We start from the raw sequence: 18,894 nt of genomic DNA on the forward strand, positions 1-18,894 counted from the left end.
GTTCAGGGGTTGAAGCCCATTTATTGTACAGATAAAGATTTGTTACAGATGTGTTCCAAATCTCTTGTCAAATAAATTTTGGTCAAAATTTCTTTTTGTCCCCAAGCTTTTAATATCTTTTTTATTTGCAACTGCACCACATTTGAAACTGAGTATGTCAGACATTGGATGCTATATTTCCTTTTTGTTTGCTCCAATAACTCCCAAAAATCCATCAGTATTTTTGGATTTTTGGGATCACGTGCAGCTGCAACTTTGGGTCTTTTGCTAATATCACAGATAAAATTAAAACAATTTTTAAAAGAAATAAAGAAATACATTATGTTGCTGAAGTATTTGCTTTTTGTTTCCAAAATCACATTTACTGTATATATCTGCTTATGTCTTTATTTTATTTTTATTTTATTGCATATTGTTTTATTTTATTTTATGTTATTTTATTTGATGTTATTTGATGTTATATTGTTTTCTTTTGTTTTATGTTGCAATGACACTTTTATTGTGAAACAAACGGACCGGAAGAGTAGAGTGCGCTGGTCGTGATGGAGTACTGATAGAGGGGCAGCTCTGACCTAAATATTACTTCTCATTCATAAACTTCTCACACTCGGAGCCGCTTTTGTGTTTTTGTCGGACGCCATGGCGACTTGTGACGACGTGAGGGAAAACGTGAAGGTACCTCAGTTTGACTCAGACCGTTTGGTTCAGTTTGATTTCATAACAGAGTTTTGTGGAGAAGTTTTTCCTCTGATGTTGCTCAACAGTTGCTCAGTCGTGTTTGATTGCGATGTTTGTTCTTGCAGTAGAAAATACTGACGTTCCTTCAACAAATCTAGTCATATAATGTTGAAAACATGTAACAGTAGTGAGCTACTGTACCTGAGTCTTTTCTCATGTCAGTTTCTACTAATACTCCACTGCTGCTCAGAGAAAAGTATTGTACTTTTTACTCCACCACACACTACAGTTTATATAAGTACAGCAGAAACAATTAATCAGTTAAAAAAGTAGCAGAAAATGAATTGCAACTAGTTTGATAATCGTTTCAGTCATTTTCATGTCAAAACACGAAAATATAAATTTTAAGATTTTCTGTTTTTCTGTAATTATTTTATTTCTTTTTGATGTAAATTTAATTATTTTGAGTTTTGTACTGATGGTTGGACAAACACAAGACCGTGAAGGTCTCACTTTGGATTCTGGGTAATTGTGAAGACATTTCTCACTATTTTCAGAATTTTTACAAACCAGACAATTAATCATTTAATGGAGACATTAATCAGCAGATGAATCCATAATGAAAGTAATACAAAATATTTTAAAATGAAATTTAACCAAGTAACAGTAACATCCTGCTTTTACATGAATGAATGAGATATAATAATCTTGTGATATAATGTAAAACAGTATAACAGTCATTTTCCTGATTATACTTTTATAATTTGACTAAAATAATTCTTTCGATGCAGGTTTTTTTGAGTAAAGAATCTCCTCTGTCAGATCTGTGACTGCCTGTAAACCAATGCACTTAAATGTTGAAGCATGTCTTAACACAGTTGTTAACCATATGTGCCACTTATCATGTCACATGTGCAGAAGTACTATGGCAGTCTGCAGTCCTGTGATAATTTGAAAACCAGCGCTGCCTCCTGCAGTGTGTCCTGCCGCCCACTGGCAAAAAGTGTCACAGATGCACTGGACCTGGTTCACCCGGAGGTGACCAAAAAGTACGGTCTCACCTTTATTTCTGCATTAAAGACACACCACTTTCTCATGTAGCTGTCGTCAGATAGACTCATTGAATCCTGCAGATATTTTCTGTCTCACTACACTGTTTGTAGCTGAGCCGCTCGACTCCTCACTGACACAAGAGAATCAAAAACACACAGGACACATATAAATCAAACACACACACAGACAACACTGTCTACATGATACAGACAAAAATCCACTCATGAGCCTGTCACGGTTTCACGCAGACACATCAGAGAACAAACATGACACGACCAAAGTGATTCACAATGACAATATTATCACAACATCTATAGAAAGTTTGGAAAAAAGTATCCGTCAAAGTCATGTTTAACTGTGAGAACAGAAAAGAACAGAAATGATTTAAGAGCATTCAATACATTTATGAGGTGCTGGATTATTTACACAGTATTATCATATGTGTATTAACACGATATCAATATTTCAGTTTAAAAAAATCACAGTTATCATCAGTACTTGTATATCTTGGTACCCTTATTAGGAAACAATATTTATTTGCTGTAAAAATTGAAATCTTTGGGCCAGAATTTAGAAAAACTCGAACTCTTACGCAAAATTTTGTTGAAATGCCTTCAAGCGTATAACTGAAATAGAGCTTTTCCACATTATCTTAAAAAGAGCAGGGAGCCGTCAGCAGCATTTAATGAAGTTAACCAAAAACTGTAATGAATGAATAAATACGTCAAAATCAACTGTACTGCTAATTCTGCCAATTATAAGACATTCTGAGTGTTTAAATGCCATTTCTCTCCGACCCTCCACTGTAAACATACAAATACAACAAGAGTGAAAAAAATACTAGGATGGAAACAAAAATACTAAAAAAGTGAAAAAATAACAGAACATTAGACAAGTACTAAGAATTCAATATTTACAGGTTAAGCAGGGGGGTAGGTTGGACAGTAACATAAGTAAGATAAGGCACAGATAAAGAATGGTAACTGTAATAATATGAACTGCAATGAAAAATTAAAAAAAAATAAACAAAATAACTCCCAGAAGTCTTAAATTATAAATATAAATAAAACTAGTACATCTTAAAGGACAAATCTGTAATATATTCACTGTAATAAATCATAAAATGACCATAAATGTCATCAGAGATTAAGGAAACATGCTCAGGTGAAATACTCACTTCTCTGAACAGTGTCGCTCTTTGAAGTTTCTGTTCTGGCCTTGTGTTATTGTTTGCCTGTTTCACGTTGGTTAGAGTAAGGGTCTGTTTATGGGTCAGAAGAAATTGTTACTAATCTTTTAAAAGGGCCCGATGTTTGTAATAGTTAAACTGAGCAAAATGTTAACGGAGTCTGGCAGGCAGTGAGACAGGCAGCCTCACCAGAGGGTGTATTTTCAAACAGCTGATCAGCTTACAGTCACATTACAACGTTGCGTTCGTCTTGCCCTCCTGCAGCCTGCCTGAGCCTCCTCAAGTCTGGGGACTCAGGAGGAGAAAACTCACTTCAACAATAGACTGTATATTAAACTGTATATTATACTGCATACGGCTCCTTTAAATGCTCCTTTAAATTTGAACTGAAATGCTTTCCAGCTTACAATGTTTAAATTAGCATATTTTAAAACTAATTTATCTTATCAGCAATCAGACTTTTAAAATAAATAAATAAATAAATAAAATAATACTACTTACAGCAACTGTAAAAATAGTGAATATTGGATCTGATAATCAGCCAATAATCGGTCAATTCCGATACTGAAAAAGCCTGTATTGTCCAGGGTACTGAAATTCATTCAGTCATTCAAATTGAACATATAATTGATCTTTCTCAGTCTGTTGTCATTCTGTATAGTTCAGAACTGTCTCTATAACATCCATATGTCTCCTGTTATTGCACAGTGACATTGTTATGGACTGTTGTCGTAACAGTGTTTTCCTCCAGGTTCTTCGGCTGTGGTCTTCCCTTCCCAGCAAAGCTGGAGGGCTGCAGAGTCCTGGACCTCGGCAGCGGCTCTGGCAGAGACTCCTACGCCTTCAGCAAACTTGTTGGACCGAGCGGACATGTGACCGGGATCGATATGACAGAGGAGCTGGTGATTACACGAGCCTGTACACACACACACACACACACACACACACACACACACACACACACCATTTGACACTTGATTTCTGTACTTTCTACTGATGAAACTTTCATCATTCCCTTCAGATCACCGTGTCTCGTCAGTACATCGAGTATCATCAGAAGAAGTTTGGCTATGAGAAGCCCAACGTCTCTTTTGTCCAGGGCTACATGGAGAACCTCAGTGAGGCTGGCATACACAGCGACTCCATGGATGTTTTGCTGTAGGATGTCATCCTACATGATCAACATGCATTTCATCGTACAACCCTGTGCTATAGAACGATAAATGAATTAACCTTTTACCTGTTTATTGTACAAAACCGTTTTCCCTTTAACCCATATAGATCCAACTGTGTCATCTGTCTGTGTGCTGATAAAAGAGCCGTGCTGCAGCAGGCTTACAATGTCCTAAAGGTTAGTGTGATCGATTATTAATCAGTTATTAAATTCATTGACAACTATTTTGATAAGTGATTAATCAGCTGGAGTAATTATTTTAAAAAAATATGTCCAAATCCTCTGATCCCAGCTTCTTAAATGTGAATATTACTCTGAATATCTTTAGGTTGTGGACAAAACAAGACCTTTGGGGTCGTCACCTCTGGCTTTTTTCTGTGATATTGTTTAGGCTAACAACTATTATTCGATTAATTGAGAAAATAATCAGCCGATTAATCGACTGTGAAAATAATCATTAGTTGCACCCCTAGTGTGAAGAATTACATCTACATTAAAGCTACTACAAGGCATTATTACCTGGTCATGAAACAGTCTCAGTTTAATCCTGATGCTTCTGTATGACCTAAATAAACAAACACTAATGAGAGAGAAGATCAGCTGTTTCTGTAGTTATTCTTAATGGCTGCCACCAGGTTGGATTTTCCTAGAAATCGGATGAAACTAATCTGTTTACATTTTTCCAGGCAAAGTTACTGTAAGTAGTGTGATAGAATGAAGCAGGGGGTTATTCTCTTCAGATCATTTTATTTTTGACTTTATGTTTTGTGGTTATGGCAGTGGAAATAATACTGCTTCTGTCCACAAGTGACTCCAAAATCAACAAAATATGAAAGTTCCTTGTAGCAGCTTTAACTGGAGCTGTACTGGACAGTAGTGGTGTTTCATATAAACTTTTAAGTTTGAAATCATCTGTAGTTCAAGAGGATGAAATTCAACTTGGTTGGTAAGAGTTGCATGTTGGTCGATTTGCATAATTAGCATAATCAACTCATTATCAGGTAAAAAGTAAGAGGAAAAATCGAAAATCGTCACAGACTTTGCAGAGTAAGTTTATAGGGAAGATAAAATATAGGAAAACATTTCTAGCCCTGTTGTCATGTCCTTATTAGCATATTAATCAGTTCCTCCAGGAACTCAACCGATCCCAGTGAATTCTGCACCACCTTTCAGTTTTGTCTGCAACTTTTCCACAAATCTGACCAACTATTGTAGCTTCCTGCAAGTTCCACCAATCACAGCAGTCCTGTCCAACATGTACATCTCAACGAACCAACTAAATGTTTCATTATTTTGGGGGATTTTTATTTTTTCATGTTGTGATGTTTACAAGACACAAGTTTTGTTTGTGTTCAAAAGATTTTGCTTCACAGTGGAAAATCAAGTGCACCTTTTCATTTGAAAATAAAGCAAATAAATATTTTGTTAGATTTTTTTGTAATCCTTTTGTGTAGGGTTACTCAGAACACAGTGTGGCTTTTTTCTTCCTGGAACAAGTTGCCTTTGATTTTATTGAAAAAAACAACTTTTTTTTTCACTTGCTCCTGAAATGTCCCAAAGAACTATTAACAGCGCAACATGCATCATATTTATTCAGATTTTCTGAAAAAAGATGAAAACAGCTATACTTGAGACGTGTTTTTACTGGTATGTTGTCAGTTTTATGTCACATGGTGTTTGAAAATCTCTCCGGTATAAACCATCATATCATCCGACCCTGCTTTATTCTGCGCTCTTTTCTTCTTCCTATAGTTTTTTTTCTCTTTCAGCTTTCAGCTCCACATGCATCAACTCTGCCAAATCTTTTCCATCGTTTTTGGCAGTTAATTAATTCATTATGCTGATTACTCAAATTACTCAACAAACAACTCTTCACAACCGAACTTAATCTCATCTGCCAAACCTAGAGATAAGGTTTTACTCTAAATGTTCATAGGAAACAACATCTCTGGTTTCAGTAGACCAAGACAGATGTACGGGAACTCATGTTTTTGGTTTTTATTTTACACAGGAGGGAGGTGAACTCTACTACAGTGACATGTACGCCAGCAAAGTCATTCCTGATCACATGAAGACTGATCCAGTCCTGTGGGGTAAAATAACATTGCATTATCATCTAATAATCCAGTGCAAAGTGCAAGAATAAAGCACTTAATCCTGCATCGCTGACATGCAATATCTTTTGGGTGTGACCTCTTTGTTTTTGGTCCTAGGTGAGGGAATGGGCGGCTCTCTGTTTTGGCAGGATCTGATCTCGCTGGCCCACAGCGTAGGATTCAGCACGCCTCACCTTGTTTCAGCGAGCCGGATTGTGGTCTACAACAGTGAGCTCAAAGCAAAAGCAGGTACTAAAAGACGACTCTGACTTTTTTTTGATACATGAAGGTAATTTTCATGCTATAACTGAGCCCGCTCTTTGTTTTGCAGGTGACATCAGCTATGCTTCCTGCACTTACCGGCTGTTTAAGTTGCCCAAAACTCCAGTCAAGTCTGGAGCAACAGTGACCTATAAAGGAACTGTGGCTGATTTCCCAGATCAGCTGGACTTTGATTCCTCCCACTGTTTCAAGGTACGATTAAAGTCACATCAGGCCACAATACTGAATTGCTTTATCAATATTTACACTGCAGCTTTTGATAACCTGTGGCTTAATGTTCCATTAAAAGGAAAAAGAAGACTATGTGCTGTACTTTTTCTATCTCAGAGAAAAAAATCCTGCATATTCATGTCTAAAAAATAATCTGATCTGTTGTTGCATAGTTTACGTCAGGGGTCTGCAGCCTTTACTCGCAAAAATCTGAGAATTTAATAATTCCTTTAGGTCTGCAAAAATAATAAATGAAAATTAAAATGTTAAAAAAGACAGATGGTAGAGAGGGGCAAAAGAGCAGCATGTTGCTCCAGAGGTGCAGGTTGCAGACCTCTGGTGTAGGTCAGTGTTTTCTTTTGTGCTCTGCAGAAAGATGTGCCAGTGGAGGTAAACAGAGAGATGGCAGCGATCCTCCAGAGTTCCCGTTTCTCTCCTGACTTCAACATCCAGATGTTGGACAAACCAGACGAGTCCAGCTCAGAGTCGACGCCACAGGTAGTCGATGCTTTACCGCTTTTATTTTGAAAGGTTAATGGGAACACTTTACTCGGAGGGGTGCGCATAATACAGACATGACACCATGAAGAACAAGTAGTAACATAAAGAACACTCATAAAGAAGTCTTTGAGTGTTTATGGCTGTTGTCAGTCATTTCCTAATACAAAGCTGACGTTGTTTGAGTCTTATGACTTTGTTATGACATTGTCAAACTTAAACTGTTTAGCTTTAAAATTTAACATAACATTATGCTGTCATATGTGGCTGTTTTTTTTACATTGACTGTCATAAGACCATTGTGTCATATTTTTAGTATTTTTCTTGCTCTCAAATACAGAGATACATTTTGTACTTGTCATCAAGATGTCAAAGTTTTATTACACTGTCAAATGCTTTTATAACAGTGTCATGAATGATTTTGTGTGAATGCACAAGTCTTACAGAAAGAATAACTCTTTGTAGCTACAGCACAGCGTCAGCTTTGATAGTATCCAAAGATCTGTTTCAGTCTCATGTGAGAGTGACTGTGCATTTTCTGAATTCTTTCCTCAGTACTGCCACCTCAACCCGTTTCTGCTGGCTGACAAGCTGGGATCCTCGGTGAAACAGTGCTCCAAAACAGGCAAATAAAGAAAAGATGCAGCTGAATCCTGAGGAAAATGTTTTGAAGACTGAGAACAACTACGGAAACAGAATTTTAACACGTTGTTAGATTTTAACTGGTTAATTTTTTCCATGTGTAATTGTTCATTAAAGACAAATCGTCTGATTTGCTCGTCATCTCCTCTTCCTCTTGTGATTAACAGTTCTGTCAGGTGTGAGGTATGTGAATAACATGTAAATAACATACTAATATGCCAATGTGTGTACATGTCCAGATACTAAAATGATCTTTTGTAGTAAATGCAAAATGACAAAATCTTAAACTACCTGCGTAACATCAAAGTAAAAACAAAGTGGAAATGTATTAGAAAATGAAAATGACAATAAAATCATCTTTCCGATGTTTGTCCTTATTCTGCTGTCACTGTGCAACATGAAACAGAAACTGGTACTGACAGGTATAGATAATAAATATATTAGAATTATTTGCAGCCATGGAAATTAAATAAAGACCACTTGTAAGTGGAAATAAAAATATAAAGATATAATGATCACACTCTAAACTGAGAACATCCTTTTTAGCTGCGCCTTTCAGTGGTCTGGTGGGCCGGTCTTAACTTTTATTTTATTTTACTTATGCTCTTATTTCTTTTATCTTACATACTCTTATATTATTGATTGTTAACTGTTGGTTTGAATTATTTTAGCATTTCGTCACTTCTTTGTCTTTTAAATGCTTTTGATTCTCATGTCTTCCAATTTCCTGATCAATTATTGCTCTTAATTAATTTTATTTTGTATCTGAGCTGGTTTTTACTCCAGTACTTTTTGTGCCTCTGCTCTGGTGTCTGCAACTTTCGCGGCTGACCCTGTGCAGAACATTATGTGTCCACCTGGAATGAAATGCGCTATATAAATAAAGTTACTTACTGCGATATGTTTGATGAAAGGTGTACTGGCAGATGGTCACGTTGTGTTCTGTTACTACTTCACCAAGCAACTGTCAGAGTCTCAAAACCTAAAACAAACTGCAAAGGTAATTCACATATGAGGAAAGATTTATTGTAGTCAGTGAGACAAACAGACAGAAAACAAACCCTCACACTGCATCCACAGACGGAAAACAGGAAACATGATATGAATATGGACAATCAGTGGTGTTAAAGCTGCCTGGTAGAACTGTTTAATACCTGAGCACTGATTATGTACCACGAAGCACTTTTCAAGTAAGTTAGAAGGTTTAAAAGGTAAAATTCCACAAAGTGCTTTCACACCTACTTTCTCTTCATCTGGATTTGAATTTCAAAATAAGATACTAAACATAGTAAATGCATCAATCTGAGTTTTACATCAGTTATAAGATCAAGACTAAACAATAATTACAGTACATCTCTGCTGTAAACATGATTGATTAAACCATTACATTAAACATGAAACAAACATACCTGCAATAAAGGTTAATGAAAAATAAAGCAGTTCATTAACAACATATTCTTTTGTGGAGTGCAGTATTTCAACTGACCTTTTTAGATTTTAAATATGTTACTCATTAAATGTATTGTAACTAAGACAAGTGGAGTGGTGTGTGTGTTTTTAAAGTTTTAACTGATAAAATAGTATGAAAAATAGTATTACTTTCCTGTTATTACAGTGTTATGATTACACTACAAAATACTATTAAATTGAATGTTTCTGGAATCTTTCAAGTTTTTAAAATAATTTCAAGTTAACAAACATTTTTGGGTGTACTTATGATTGAAAGTTCTGCAAGTCAACCTGCAGTCGTCTTATCGAGACTCTGCTCATCAGAGCGTCACAGATCAGATTATTTACCGAGCGCACAAAGTTCAAATTCAATAAAGCTTTGCTTGCTGCCATGGTAACGGTGCTGTGAGTATGAGCAGACCTCTGATTGGCTTTCAGAGGCCCCCCCGAGGCAGTGACTGGAGAAAATTCAATTTGGCACTAGAGGAAGAGGAAAGAGAAAGGTGCCATCCTCCGTCACTGAGAGGCGTTACTCCTGGACGCAGACAGCAGGCGTCTGGTTACATCTGCAGCCAGCTCAGGTCATCAGCTCTGAACACGGGTCAGGAAAAAGTGTTCAAGTTAGGAGTCTCAAAAAATAATTCTAATTTAGGAGAACAAAATTAATCATTTATATCCCTGACTATTGTTTATATTCAATGTTGACAAAGTTTCTGATCACTGTGTCCTTTGTGCAGGTGTATCTTTAACAACCCACAAGTCTCTCTTGTTTACACCAACCAGGTACAGTATAATAGTTAATAGTTAAAGCTGCTATAATCAATATTCCACACAGAACTGACCCATCCTTTGTTCTGCATTTTTGCTCTGTGCTCCAATAACAGTTCTACCTAGCTAGCTAATCTACATCAGTCATTAGCTAGCTAGTTAGCTGGTGTTTTGCTTTGTAGCCAAAGAAACTAGCTTTCTAGTCTGTAGTAAAATGTTAGCAAACGCTCTAGCTAATATACATCAATCTTATATCTCATAGCTAACATTAGCAAAACACTGGCTAACTAGCTAGCTAATCTCAGGTAGGTGCCTACCATAAACAATTCCCCCGTCATTATTTGGTTAGGTTTAGCTTGCAAAACCACGTGGTTAAGCGGTACGCAAAAACAACTGGAGTGTCCTCTATCCTCTGTCCTATTTCAGTTGGTTTAATGACAGAAAATACTTTCGGTTAGGGTTCAAAATAAGTATGTTAACCAAGGAAGTTATGGCAGGAGGTGTGTCATGTAGCAAAAAACAGTTAGCTAGTGTTTTTCTAGCTTTTGCTAACCTAAGATGCGACTACATTTATATACGTTGCTTCAGCAACATCTTTAAAACCATCTCCATTTTTTTCCCTTTCAACACAGACAAGCCAAGCACGTAACATATCTAAGTAAAAGAAGCGATACTTTTTTCAGAAACAGTTGACTGTGGTTCTACTGGGTACCAAGCTTGCTAAACTGTCATTGGAGCACAGAGCAAAAAAGGGTGGGACTTAGAAAGAGTCAATTATCAACCGAAAGGGCTGTTACCCTCAATCTACATGACGTTTTACTGTCTAACAGCTCACTGTTTACAGCCACCAATTTTACTTTCAGTAATTTTCAGCCACAATATGCAGCTTCTCTGTAAAAATATCTAAGAATTTACTGTACCCTGCCTGCCAAGCACAAAACGGGAGACAGACAAAGAGAGACAAATATTTCCCTTAGGAGTTGGTAGAGACCAAAACAGAGCTGGAAGGGGTGAATATCTGACTGACATTCACCAAGCAGACACAAGCACATCCCCAAATAAATGCTAATGTTGCTCAGTACTTGTTGTATGTGTAAATAAGCAACATTTGCTAACTGGTTTGATATGTCAACTATATCAACGTTGCGTTCACAACCTGTTTCTGCTCACCAAAAGAAAGCCAGTTAATGCAGGTTTACTAGTTAAAGCTGAACCCACTGTGGGTCACGGTTTCATTGTAACAGTCTGGTGGATTTGGCTTCTTTTTTTCATCTCCAGCAACCATAAGACTGACATTTACTCCCAAATGACATAAGGAGGGATTCATCACTGTGTCAGGTATTTAATGCACATTCAGTATATAACTAAATGGTGTAGTTTGTGGTCTGTGTGAATGCAGGATGGCACTCACTGAGCCTGTGCTTTTGTTAAGATCTGGCCAGCAGCCATCAGCTCTGCAACACGAGCCACAGCGGGGTCGAACATCAGGCTGGCCACAGCTACCACCACCTCGTCTCTGTTGACAAAAGGAGAAATGAATGATGGGAAAAACTGTGTGTTTATTAAGCCATGAAACTGATCGTTCATAATTATTGTATGTACGATGTGTGATATTTAGTTTTAAATCAAATTTTGATTTGATTGATTCTGATCATCCCGTGACTTGATTTGTTTGCCTGTTTGTCTTCTGTTCCTTGTTTGATTTTTGCTTACCAATCCTTACAATGTGGAAATGTGCATGAACATCAGCAAAAACAACAGAAATTCATATTCAGCTGCATCATGAGTTGTTTCCCAGCTGCTCACTTGATGTAAAACGCCAGGAATTTTCTTTCTTCCACTTTGCCTTTGAATATGATTTCTGTGTATCCTTCTGCGTAGCCTAGAAAGAGGAAGTGAAAGGAGGAAACGAGACTCAGTACAGCTTAAAATATGCTGATGAAAGGCTGACATTTTCACAATAAATTGTTTACCTGCGTATCTGATGCTCTTCCCGAGCAACACGGTCCAGAAGAAAGGAACAGACTCAATTGTGGTTGGTTTGTTCAGCATGTTGAGGGCAGCGACTCTTCCTGAGATAACAGACAAAACAAAAAACAAAACAAGCATGATGATGATGAACTCAGCTCAACTTTATTTAGAGCAACTTTCATTCCATTTTTGCAAGAATAAAAGACTACACTTTAAAAAAAACAATAAAAAGTCTTTAAAATTATATGGATAAGAATAATGTAAAAAAAAAAAAAGACTGAAGCTTAAACATCTAAAATTATAACATTACTCCAACTGAAAATTAAACGCCAGAATAAAAAGATAGGTATTTACTTTACTTTTAATAATACAGAGAGATTTTGTCAGTCTAATGTCCAGAGGAAAATTATTTTCACTGTTATCATGTTTAAATAAAAGGTTATCGGTCCACAATGCAGATGCAGATCTTAAATGAGCCTTATCAACAAACACGTGAATCTGTCTCTCACCATGAGACTGTGACATTTGCCAGTGACCGATGTTGACCCTTTGGTCTCCACGGATGGTCAGAGGGAAAGAGGTAACGTCTCCAGCACTAAAAATATCTGGAATATTGGTCCTCATGAACTGTTGGGAAAGATAAAGGAGTTTAGAGCCTCACTGGGCTCACAAAGAAACAGTGCATACTGCACATTCACAGATATTTATTTTAGTTACCTGAACACAATTAGTTTAGGGATGTTAATGTTTGGCCAAAAATATAAAAAAAAACAAGCAGGACAACCGTATCCAACAGACTAAGTCATAAGTGTATGTATGTAAGCTCAGTAAATATCACAGCGATTACATTTTGGGTGTAGTTCTCCGTCTCACCTTGTCAACAATCACAGCTTTCCTTGAATCCACTCCCACCTCACTGCCTGCCAAGAAGTCTGAGTTGGGGATTACACCTGAAAAACAGAAACCTTTGTGTCTGAATATGAAAAACTTTCTTTAAAGGCCGACTCCATCTGTTTTCTTTGCTGTATTTTTCAAATGGAAAATTCCACTCAGCTGTTAGCAAAAAGTAGTGCCAGAAACCAGAAAAAAAATCTCATTTAGAGGAGCCGAAATCAGAGAATTTCAACATTTTTGATTGAAAAATGACTCAAAATGATTAATCGATCATCAAAATGGTTGGCGGTTATGTTAATAGATGATTAATAATCAATTGTTTCAACTGTAGTTAAGATAATCCCAAACATCATTTGTGTTCTATAATACTATTAAAAAGTATATATCCAAACAGTTTGAAGTAGGATAATAAAATTACCAATCCCAGCAATCACCACGTCAGCTTCCAGGACTGTACCACTCTTCAGCACCACCCCTTTCACCTGGAAAAAAAATCTGTTTACTACAATATAATATACACTGCAGATACACACGAGGTTTGAAGCTATACAATTACAACAACATGCAGTAAGAAGAGCACAGATGTAAATAATAAAATGAATTATGGCTTAAATCCATTTAGCTGCTTCAGTTTGAGATTGCAGGTTTCCAGAGAATGAAGTTTGGCTTGATGCTCAAATTATTCCCCACGTTTTAATCCACATTGATGAAAACATCCACCAGACCACTTGTAAAGTTTTAACAATTTAAACAAAAATAAAAAGGTTGGCGCAGAAAAAAACTACACCAAAAGTGTCCATCAAGCATCCATCACATCCAAACAAAACAAGACATCTAAAGACATCACCCTGAACTTTAAGAAAAGTGGATATTTCTCATTATTTACTGACATTTTAAAGCCCAAATGATTAATCAATTAATCTAAAAAAAAAGGCAGATTAATCAATAATGGAAATAATTGTTATTTACGGCCCTAGCTCACTCACATACTCACAGTTTAATGGGACACTTGAATATAACAGAATGTCATTATTTCTGTTAAAAGAGTAAAAGTAAAGTTACCTTGCCGTTCTCCCCTTTGATCTCAGTGACTCCATCATTCATGTAGAACTTTACATTTTGTTCCTCCAGCATCTTAAAGGAAAAGCAACGTTTTAAAGTTTGCTTCTTTTTACAAAAGCAAATAAAATCACGTTCAGCAGCGACAGACCGTAGTCGTCATTGTTTCTTACTTGCATACTCATTTTGCCGATCTCTGGCCCCAGAGAGCGCTCATATGGATATGTGGTGGTGCCAACCACGGCCACACTGGCAGCTTTGTCTGATAAGTAGGACGCCACCTCCATACCTGTTGTGTCAATGAAAGACACTTCAGTGGTTTGCAATATTAATACGACTACATGTGTTGTAAAGTAGCTTTACGTTGCACCGTCAAATATTTGCATAGCAGATATAATAAAAAGACAGGTGGCTCTGAATGGGGTGATGACAACCTCCAAACGGAGCATCGCGATAATCAAACACCAAAACACCTGCCAGCTTTTCATTAAGTTACATGATGCACAATTAAAAAAAGAGAAACTGAACCAGATAACCTATGAAGGAGGCTCCGATTACGACAGCCTTCTGGCCCAGACAGGAGCTGTGAATCTCTTTGGCGTCTTCGTAACTCTGCAGTAACTTTACTCCCTTCAGGTCACTGCCAGGACAGCTGAGCGGCCGTGCTCTGTGAACAAAATAAGTTCAATTACTGTGTATTATTGTTGTCAAATGGAAACCTTCAGGGATTGTTTGCATTATTTTGAAGTGGGGTTGGATGAGGTAATTATCCATAGTCGGTGTATTACCTACAGTAGACGACGCCCCCAGTTTGCAGAGGAGTACCAGCACAGGAGCTAAGCAATGTACCGCTGTGCACAAAGCAAAACCTTATATTAGGAATATAGAAATACTTTCACTGCTTCACCTTGCTATCAGACAGCCTTTTTTAGTTGGAAACTACTGTTATATTGGCCAAATGTCTCGCTCTTATTCAACCATACTCCACTGGCAAAATCAGTCATTTAAATGTGCAAAACCCAGGAGTTGATGGTTTACCGCTGCCTCAATATGTTGGTTTGTTTGTGTTGTTGTGTGACTTTGGTGTTTTAAAAGGTTAGTTCGAATTCGCTGAAGTCACACAATAACACAAATAAATTAACTAATCAAGGTAGCAGTAGACCAGCAACTCCTGTGTTCTGTAAGGTAAAATCACTAATTTTGCCTTCGGAGTTTGGTTGGTTTGGAGGTTTTTCATTCGAATGATATTTGGCGTATAGAACAGTGGTTTCCTGTTTGAAAAGGCTGTCTGATGGCAAGGTAAAGTGATGAAAATGCTCTAAATAAAGTGAACGCTTGACATGATATTGATTTTTATAGGCGAGCCTTTTCTAAGTGGCTAAAATACATTTTTCTGCTGACCCTGTCCACAGCAGTACATTGCTTAGCTTCTGTGTCAGTACTCCTCTCTGCTTCTCCATACTGGGGACGTGTCAACTGTAAGTAATACACTGACTCTGGACAAGTACCTCATATAACACCAACTCCACTCTCTTTGTCTTTTGTGTGTTCACTAAGTCCAGTGCCTGAGTGTAAAACAAACAGTGCAAACTTTTTTCAGAAAAACTTGAAGAACAGGATCTAACCTGCAGCCAGTCGAGATGAGAAGCTGGTCGTAATGCTGCACAGCGCCATCGTTCAACTTCACCACCTTATCAGCTGGGTTTACCAAGACAACCTGCAACACAAAACACAGTTCTTAACAGGACCAAAGACAGGATCAGTGTGTTTTTTTTTTAAATACATCACAAATAGTCGTTTTGCTTCTCACCTCCTTCTGCGTCCAAACCTCGATCCCATACTGTTGATAAAAGTCAGCTGACCGGAGGAGGATGCTGCTGCTGTCAGCGTTCAGAGCCTGAAAGTTATGTTACATCATTTACGAAAAACATCTAAAAACAGGCTGTCGAAAACACAGACAGAAAAATCTACTAATCTACTAACCTTACTCAGTTTGGGCTTGTCAAATGGAGGCAGGGTGTCTTTGGTTACCATGACGATTCGACCTTGGTAGCAGTTCTGCCGCAGCGTTTCAGCACAAACCAGAGCAGCAGGACCTGAAATCACAAAATTCTGATTAACTGCGTAATTCTTCAGAGGGTCTGATCAGAGATGGAGCTGTGAGCCCCAAATGCCTACGTACTGATCTCAAGTTCTTGAAATACAGAAGCTGAACACTGAAGCAGGAAATAAAATGAACTGATGACTTGAGGTTTCAACTTTCAAGTAGGACTGATCAATATACAAAAAATCATATAGTAATTATTTTGACAGATATTGCGATATGAGGGATTTTAGTCAGAATGGTAATGGGTTGTATTTCATTTTAGCTGTAAAAATATAAAAATATAAAAATGATGATGTGATTTTTGCTGGGGTCTGTACCAAACAAGCGTGTTCCCTGATATCTGCAGAATATTATTTGACAAATTTTACCTTTATCAAAAAATTCATGAAACTTTCTGTGTTTATTACATCCAGCCCGTACCTCCTCCTATCAGCAGGACAGTGTGTTTGATGTCTGGTGTCACGGTGCACATCTCCTTCACCCGCTTCGTCGACTTCAAAGACTGAGGGGAAGCAAACCAACAACATACTGTTTAAAACTGTGCAATTTAACACAAAATGAAAGGAGACATTGTGATTGTTTTCACATACTTAACTTGTCATAACTTACATTCTTGTTGATGGTAACGTACACCTTGCCATCCTCAACTTTGACCTGGAAGATAAAAAAAAATTAGAGAAAACTTTAGGTGCAGAATGCAGGTTAAAAGAATGTGTTTTTTTTTTCAAAAGTTTATACAGATCATAGCACAGTGGGGTCATTGGTCTGTAATGTCAACATTATGTTTTCAGACAATGATCTACAGCAGGCGACAGAATTTATTTTAAATAAAAAAGGAAATATTTTGAAAGAGTGAGGAAGTACCAACAATGGTAACATCTAGTAAGAGAAACTTAAAGGGTAGCTTCTGTAATTTTCAACCTGAAATCCATTTTCTCATGTTTTTGTGTCTAAGTGACTAATGGGAACAACATTTTTTGAGCTGCTCCAGTAGTGAAGGAGAGCACAGCAGCCTGCAGAAGCAAAACTGACCTGCAACGTAATCCCTGCACACCGTCAAAGTACGTCCACTAAAACTGATTGTGTTTGCAACCAACAGGCTCAGATTGTTATTCTACGTGTCTGACAACATTTCGGAAAGGTTCGCTACAGAGATACATCTTTTTTTAAAGAGTAAGACACGTTTAACCATAAACAGCTGTTTTATTGCTGTGTTCAAAGCCACCAGACTCCATTTACAAAAAAACAATAATTTCATCGTCATCATAAAACACACTTCATACAAACTCGACAGAAACAAAATCAAACTCATCAAAAACATCTCTACAACAATCAACAACTCTAAGCAACAATAAAAAAATACAAAGATAAAATCTAAAATATGAGCAATATAAAAAATAAGAATTGGAACACTATAAATGATTTGTGGGACAACTTGCAGATGAAACATTTGTTCTGTGTTAAATATAAATGTTCTATTTGCAAATAAAAGTTGTATTTGCATGCAGCTGGGGGTGAATTTGCAACATCTCTGCTTCTCTCTCTACTAAAACTCAAATTCTAATCCACAGAGGCCTTACTGGCAGGACCAGAACAAAATACAGTATTGCCAAAGCACATTCACTACTGATTTACAACGGTTACTAAATGCCTGCATAATTTTGGGTAAAAACACATTCAAGCTTAAATCCATTGTGTGGACAAAGTGGTACTTTTATACCAGTTACATGGAAATGATGTGTAAGTAAATGACTACATTTTAAACTGGAGACACGATCAAAACCTGGAGTCATTCCTGTATGAAGTGTGGTTAACTGCTATTAAATGAGGATGTAATAATATACTGAATATTATCTACCTGGACTGCTACTGCCTGCTGCATTGTTTTTATTTTGCAGTTGTACGTACATAATTCAAACATTAATCGTCAAAGACAATTTTTGCATCATGGCTGGCTATTCTGATTTTATTTTATTAAAGAAGGAAAGCAGTAGCCCTTTTATTGAAAGGGAAAAAACTAAATCTACATGTGAAAAGAATGCTGTGCACATCAGATTGTTTATGCAATGAGACAGTTTTTCATATTTTTTCTTTGTATTTTTCATATTGCATCATGGTGTTATCCTACCTTGAGTTTTAGTATTCTTACAACCTTATTACCAAATGTTGATCTCTACAGACGTGTTTTACCTTATGACACGGCAGAGAGTCCAGACCTGGATACTCTTCAATGTCTCCAGTTCTGACGTTAAAGCAAGCGCCGTGAAAAGGACATCTCACTCTGTCACCAAACAGTACTCCTGGATCATCAGAGAACACACAATGAACACTCAAATTCAATGAAAAACTATGTAAATACAGTTACATGTCAGATATTATTGGTTTATAAAGATTGAGGATCAGAGGGAGATTTACCTTTGACAAGAGGAGCATTGTAATGAGAGCATTTGCTCCCAACTGCACTGTACTGACCCTGAGTACAGACGAGCAGCACCTTCTGCTCCCCCACAGTCACTTCCTTCATCCTGAACAACACAAAACAGGCAGTGAAGAAAAATCTCCCAAATCTGGACGGCTAGACCAAAAATCTGGTCTTTTTCCTGTGAGAAGAACCGTTGTGACTTACTGTCCATCTCTCAGGTCAGTCTCCTGACCTACCATCTCAGTCACCTCCTCCTGGCCTTCACCTGGTTCTTGGCACGGATTCATCTCTGCAAGACGTGAGCCACGTTAAGAAAAGACAGACAGGTTCTGCAACCAACGGACGCACGTGATACAGGCACCAAGGAGTTAATATCACTGATCTTTGTTGTTTTTACTCTTT

At 37.3% G+C, this 18,894-nt stretch overlaps 2 protein-coding genes across 2 annotated transcripts; one reads left to right on the forward strand and one right to left on the reverse strand.

Moving 5' to 3' along the window:
• Nucleotides 1-524: 524 nt before the first annotated feature.
• Nucleotides 525-8,097, forward strand: LOC146329242 (arsenite methyltransferase). The gene is made up of 10 exons (XM_084716648.1): nucleotides 525-675; nucleotides 1,597-1,727; nucleotides 3,672-3,822; nucleotides 3,942-4,078; nucleotides 4,202-4,271; nucleotides 6,106-6,187; nucleotides 6,308-6,439; nucleotides 6,522-6,664; nucleotides 7,055-7,180; nucleotides 7,736-8,097. Exons 1-10 carry the CDS (start codon nucleotides 640-642, stop codon nucleotides 7,811-7,813), a joined length of 1,086 nt encoding a protein of 361 aa, XP_084572774.1. The 5' UTR covers nucleotides 525-639; the 3' UTR covers nucleotides 7,814-8,097.
• A 935-nt stretch (nucleotides 8,098-9,032) lies between these two features.
• On the reverse strand, nucleotides 9,033-18,617 carry LOC146329243 (apoptosis-inducing factor 3-like). Its single transcript, XM_084718172.1, has 17 exons — nucleotides 18,486-18,617; nucleotides 18,261-18,370; nucleotides 16,680-16,724; nucleotides 16,491-16,572; nucleotides 15,947-16,059; nucleotides 15,774-15,860; nucleotides 15,589-15,680; nucleotides 14,500-14,630; nucleotides 14,137-14,252; nucleotides 13,967-14,038; nucleotides 13,323-13,386; nucleotides 12,884-12,960; nucleotides 12,520-12,637; nucleotides 12,013-12,111; nucleotides 11,846-11,921; nucleotides 11,451-11,555; nucleotides 9,033-9,862 (listed from the first exon to the last, which is right to left on the reverse strand). Exons 1-17 carry the CDS (start codon nucleotides 18,592-18,594, stop codon nucleotides 9,832-9,834), a joined length of 1,527 nt encoding a protein of 508 aa, XP_084574298.1. The 5' UTR covers nucleotides 18,595-18,617; the 3' UTR covers nucleotides 9,033-9,831.
• Nucleotides 18,618-18,894: the final 277 nt, after the last annotated feature.

This window comes from Lutjanus erythropterus, chromosome 4 (genome assembly GCF_056507025.1).
Source record: "Lutjanus erythropterus isolate fLutEry1 chromosome 4, fLutEry1.hap2, whole genome shotgun sequence".
Lineage (NCBI taxonomy): Eukaryota > Metazoa > Chordata > Actinopteri > Lutjaniformes > Lutjanidae > Lutjanus > Lutjanus erythropterus.